Source organism: Nomascus leucogenys, unplaced genomic scaffold (assembly GCF_006542625.1).
Source record: "Nomascus leucogenys isolate Asia unplaced genomic scaffold, Asia_NLE_v1 000896F_73799_qpd_obj, whole genome shotgun sequence".
Classification (NCBI taxonomy): Eukaryota; Metazoa; Chordata; class Mammalia; order Primates; family Hylobatidae; genus Nomascus; species Nomascus leucogenys.
In genome coordinates, this window is record NW_022097525.1 from 46,143 (window position 1) to 52,042 (window position 5,900).

Consider the following 5,900-nt stretch of genomic DNA (forward strand, 5'->3'; position numbering starts at 1 on the left):
ATGGCTAGCAGGTGGCTGTTATTGCTAATATTATTTGAGCCCAGACCCTACCACTCTGGGATTTTGTTGTTGTTGTTTTCCAGGACTTATCAGAGAATATACAACTTAATAGGACGTGGAATAATTAACCAAAAAGGGAAGTTTCATCCATAAAATTCAGTAAGTATTTCCTCTTAGAGAATGTACTTCAAAATTTGGGTGTGCGAGTTTCCCTAGCCGGATGCAGCTCAAAGATCGTAGAATTTGAGTCAAAAACCAACTCCTTTCCTCTCTCCCACATACACCTTTCCATCCAAACCACTATTTTCATTCATTTTGTCACCACACGAAATCTTGCTTACAACTGGCCAAATTGCACGTGAGATAACCTCATTAGGATGCCTTTTTAATAGAGTCAGCCCTGGTCCTCCCAGCCAGGCAGAAAAGTGCCTGGCCAGTGGCTTCTGGGTCTCCCTTCCAGGGAGATTCATGCTTCTCTCTCAGGAAACGTTTTCGGATGATGGATGTCCATCACCCAGCTCTTGCGCTGTGTTCAGAAGCACTGGGACAAAAGCGCAGGACACTTTCCAATCCTGCTCAGGTGGAGATTCCTCTCTGTTCATCCACCGTCCGAAAGAAACTCCTCAGAGCAGCTTTCCATTCCAGGCTTTTCTCTCACCATCTGAGAATCGGGCCCTGGATCCACCCAGGATCATTACTATCAGCTCCCTCAGAAGGAACTGCAGTTTCTCAAAGCCCAAAATGCCCCAGCTCAGGGCATTGACACTCCACCACTCTCACCTGGAGCCCCACACCCTCACCCCTCTCTCACTTTTCCTCTACATCTTTAGAGAATATCTTGCCACCTCAATTACGTGACTGCAGCTCCTAGACTCTACGACCCTATGGGTGGGCATGAGTCTGGCTTACCTTAGCATCTCCACTACTAACCCAGGGCCTTCCAAAAAGCAGATGCTCAGTGCATGGAGAAGAAATGAGCCAGTGAACAGGAAGAATTCTTTATTCAGATTTAATTTCTCTTACATTCTCAAAGAAGCCAAGGAAATCCAGGTATGCATATATCTTTAAAAATTTTACAGAATAGACTGAGGTATAAGGCAAGAATTGACTATCTCTTAATTTCTTTAGTTCTTTATCTCACCTATTTTACTGCTCATTTTTCACGTTTCTAAGTAAATACTTATTCCACTGCTGTTATTATCCTAATTCACAAAATAGAATGGATTTCCCAATCTGAATAAAACACAAGATTCTTACTCCTAAACTATATACACAGAACTATGTGTGACTGCTGTCATTCATAAACTTGGATGCTGAAGTTCATTCAACCAACCTTTAAAAAAAACATTTGAACAATTCCAAAAGAGAACAAAGATAAATCTCCAAGTCACCCAATAGAACAGAAACCTACTACTGAGAACGCTGACCGCTCTCTTCAAACAGAGTGAAGAATGGGCCTCATGTCACACGAGGCAGGGGAAGCTGCTGGACGCGGCCCTGGAAGGTGCACTGGCCCAGGCCCCTCCCACTGGCCTTGGCTGCAACTCATGCTCAGACTCCCTCTTCCTCCTTTCTCAAAGCTACTTCATGCAGGGATGGGAAGAAAAAGCGAACTCTTGCACTGACCTTGATCACATACTTAAGGACTTTCACATAGCTGGTTTCAGTGAGGGCCCTTGGACCCCACAGGAACTCGTAGCGTGCGGGATCACTGTCCGGCACCTGCCGGTACTCCAGGTACTTTTCCTGCACCAAATCTTGGGTGAGCAGCTTCCTGGGCTCCCCATAGACACTGTGCTCCCTCCCATCATACACATCCATCACACTCAGCTCCTCCCAGATTTCCTCCTCAGGAGCACGGCCGCCCTCCATTGCGATCATGACCAGGACGATTATCAGGAAGCCTGTCTTGGGCATGATCTGATCATCACCCAGCAGGCCATCGTAGGAGAGCCCCAGGCAGGTGACAAGGACATAGGAGTGGCCGGTGGGGTCTGCTTCCTTCACCTCAATGCCAAAGACCAGCTGCAAGGACTCGGAGGCTTTGCCGAAGATCACAGGAAAGCAGCTCTTGTAATTTTTGATGACTCTCTCCAGCATTTCTGCCTTTGTGACCGGCTCCCTGGCTCGATATTTGAGGAGCATTAAATGAACCAAATCAGCCACCTTCTTAGTGAGTACTGCTCGGAACAAGGACTCCAGGATACGCGAGGTGCTTGGCCTCTCCTCTTCATGGCTGCTAGAACCCTCATTGGGTTGCCTCTGGCGAGTGAAGTTGATGGTAGTGGGAAAGGCGGAGGCTCCCTGAGGACTCTGGGGAGGATCTGTTGACCCAGCAGTAGGCACCTCCTCCATGGTGCCCAGGACCGGAGGAGAGGAGGAGGCGGCAGCCTGCACACACACCAGGCCCAGGGCCTCTTGTTGGGCCTCAAGGGCTTCCTCAGGCTTGCAGTGCAGACTCCTCTGCTCAAGAGACATGATGAGTCTTGTCAGGGCAGCAGGCAGGAGTGTGGGCAGGAGCTGGGCAATGAAGACCCACAGACCTGGGGAGAGAGGGAATGTGTGAGAGGCCTCAGCTGAGAACTGAACCTTGGAGACTCCAACAAAGGCTTACTTACAGATCTTCTCCTTGGTGCTCCTCTGTGGCCTCCAGGGAATCCTGTCCTCCGGGTTGGCCTGTCCCCTGAAAACCTGAAGGAGGAAGTGAGAGGGCACTCAGGGTACAGCCAGCCAGCAGAGGTCGATTCTACAGGACTGACAATAGGGAAGTGAGGCCAGACTCTGGACTCCCATGTGTCCTGTGGCAGGTGGGGCCTTTGGTGTGCATTCAGGGCAAACATTCACTGCTGGCATACCCTGTGCATCCTCTGCTCTGTGACCTGAGGACAGTGTCTCAGACCAAGGCCTCACTGCCTGGTTCCTGGAGCTCCTGGAAGAGGAATCCACGGGCCCTCAGGGTGCAGACTGCGAGCACAGCCCTGGCTTCTCAGTGTTACCAGGAGGGTGGGCTGGACTCTGCGACATCCCCACTCTCATGCGGTGGATGACCCCCTCTGTTCTCATGCAGGGCCCTTACATTTTTCCTGGCAGGGCCTGGATCCCACCCTTTTGCTGGTCTGAGAAATCCAAATCAAGAGCTCACATCCATGATAAGGAATGGAAGGACAGGAGGGGACAAACATCTGGCCACACGTGCCTAGGTCCTCGGGGAAGGGCAGCAAGAGATATCAAAATTCATTGGAATTAATGTGTCCTGGGTGAGGTGCCTGCTTGGTCCTCACCTTGACTCCTGGCAGGGCCTGGGACGCTCCCTCTACTGACCTGAGTGCAGCCTTCTCAGACCAAGGCCTCCCCCTCCCTGACATCAATGATCCCAGGATAAGGGAAGGACCTCGGCAGACGGCCCAGCCCATGCTCTCTGGGGTGACAGCAGGGGCAGGGCTGATTTCTGTGCGGTCTCCCTCAGTGTTCTGGCCCTGGGGTACCCTCAATCCTCCCTCATGTTCCTCACCCGAATGCATGGCAGATCCTGGTTTAGACCAGATGGGGGTCCCTATGTTGACCTGAGTCACCCTCTGAGAATGAGGTTCTCACCTCCCTGAGATCTGGAAACAGGAGTGAGAAGAAGCCACATCCTGGGTGAAGTGTCCAGGGCTGATCCCTTTGGTTCTGGGGTGAGGATTCCAATAGCCTTGTCTGTCTCACTCATCTTTATTCCTGCCAGAGCCTGTGCTTCCTCAACCCCCAATTCCCTGACATGAGTAGACATCCCCCCCTTTACCCCAAGACCCCATCTCCCTGAGGGCTCCCCAACTTCCTGCCTGTGGTACAAGTGAGACTGGAACATACCGCCATCCCTGATCTGGTCCCCCTAGAGCTACGAAAAGGGGACAGCCAGACTCTGTGCAGTCCCTTCTTTCTGAGCCGGGAATATCCCCAGTCCTCATGAAGGGGACACATTTTGGGCTGTATGGATCCTGGAACTCCTCCCTCTGTTGACCTGAGGCCCCACTTCTCAGACCACAGTTCTGTTCTGTCACCTCAAAGATGCAGGAAATATGGGCCATATGTGGCCACTGTGCCCTGGGCCTCTCAGGGCCAAGGTCCACACTGATCTGGATTCCAAGGTCCCCGAGTCCTCCCTCCTCTTCCTCCTCGTAATCCTTGCAGGCCTGGGTCCCACCCCTATGCTAATCTGAGACCCCATCATTCCGATTCTTGAGGCCAAAAGTGGCAGCCTCAGTCTCAGACAGGGGTGCGGTGTCCTGGGGTGCTGGGTCCCCTGAGGCCTCCCTCATCTCGCAGTAGGGCCCTCCCTCTGCTCCCCTGAAGCCCTGTTCAAGCCCCTTCCCTCCATCAGCCCCGGATGGGGACGTCAAGATCCGAGTGCCTGTCCGCCGTTCCTGGGGCTTCCATGGGTTGACTGCAGGGATTCTGACAAGATGAGGTTGGGGGTAGGGGGTGGGTATGGGAATGTGAGTGGGCTGGCGGTGGAGATGAGGAGACAGATGTGGGTGGGGAACCCTCAGTTCCCTCCCAGGGTCCTGACCTTAATGCCGGGCGGATGCCTGGACCTTGATGCCTGGGCCCTGCCCTTTCCTGACCAACCCTGCCCCGGTCACATAAGCTGTGACTACAGATTGCCCTGTGGGTTAAGTGGCAGTGGGGCGGGGGGTGGCCCAGCTGAGATGTCTGCCCTGGCCGGGTGGTCCAGGGCTGGCAGCAGGGGTGGTACTGGATCATTTTGGGGCCATCTACCTGGGGTGGTTGCCTCCTCAGTCCTCCCTCAGCATCTCACCTTGCCTCCTCCCAGAGCCTAAAACCACTCCCCTCAGTGGATCTCAAGCCGCCCCTCAGAACCATTAAATGAACCTGGCTTCTCTCAGATCTGTGAGGTTCAAGTCAGTGGTTTCACATCGGGCCATCCAGGGCTTCCCTGGGTTGAGAGCAGGGGCAAACCGGAATCTGCCAGAATTGGGGAGGGGACGGGAGTGGGGCGCATGAGAGAGATGAGGGGGGGTTGGGGGGAGTGAGGGTGGGGTGGCAGAAGGGTTGGGGCTGGTGCTGGGGCTGGAGGGTGGTGGTCAGGTGACGGAGTGGGAGTAGGGATGGGGGTGGAGGTGTAGCTGAGGAGATGGGGGTTGGGTGGGGAATGGGAATGTGAATGGCGGGGAGTGGGGATTGGAGTGCAGTCTTGGGGGCCCATAGCCCTCCCTCTGGGTCCTGATCTTGATGCCTGGCAGAGCCTGTGCCCTGCCCTCTCCTAACCAGTCCTACCCTGGTCACGGCAACCTCTGACTCCAGAGCTTGGGGAGAAGAACCTGGTGTCTCTCAAGGCTTATGGAGCAGGGGTCTGGGGGCAGCCCAGGCTGAGACGTCTTCCCGCCGGTGGTCCAGGGCTGGCAGCAAGGGCGGCGCTGGAATATTTGGGGCTCTCTATCTGGGGTGGCGGGATCCTCAGTCCTCCCTCAGCCTCTCACCTTGCCTCCTCACAGAGCCTCGGCCCGGTTCCTTCGGCCGAACTCACGCCACCCCTCAAAATGGAAACCTCGCTTCTCTCTGCCCCGCAATGCGCAAGTCAGTGGCGTCACATCCGGGCACCCGGATGTTCCCTGGCGGGAACCGGATCCCGCCTGGGTGGGGGTGGAAGTGGGCGTGGGGGTGGGGGTGGGGGTGAGGGTGGAATGGCGGGGCGGATGGGCATCAGGGTTGAGGGATGGGGTGAGGGATGTGGGATGGGTGTTGGAATGACAATGAAGTGGGGGTTGGGTCACGGGAGTGGGGTCGGGTCACGGGAGTGGGGTCGGGTCACGGGAGTGGGGGCTTGGGGACCCTCAGCCCTCCTGGAGAATCCTGAGCATGACGTCTGGCAGAGCCTGGACGCTGCCCTCTCCTAAGCA

At 54.9% G+C, this 5,900-nt stretch overlaps 1 protein-coding gene across 2 annotated transcripts; it reads right to left on the reverse strand.

The window, feature by feature from the left end:
• Window positions 1–984: 984 nt before the first annotated feature.
• LOC100599610 (melanoma-associated antigen 1) lies at window positions 985–5,561 on the reverse strand. Of its 2 annotated transcripts, XM_003271877.4 has the most exons (3): window positions 5,481–5,561; window positions 2,619–2,691; window positions 985–2,543 (listed from the first exon to the last, which is right to left on the reverse strand). In XM_003271877.4, the coding sequence occupies exon 3, from the start codon at window positions 2,476–2,478 to the stop codon at window positions 1,552–1,554; it is 927 nt and encodes a 308-aa protein (XP_003271925.2). In that variant the 5' UTR covers window positions 2,479–2,543; window positions 2,619–2,691; window positions 5,481–5,561; the 3' UTR covers window positions 985–1,551. The 2 variants fall into 2 exon arrangements, with proteins under 2 accessions (XP_003271925.2, XP_012354243.2); XM_012498789.2 differs by lacking the exon at window positions 2,619–2,691 and having other exon boundaries at window positions 1,552–2,543; window positions 5,481–5,493.
• Between the last annotated feature and the right edge of the window lie 339 nt (window positions 5,562–5,900).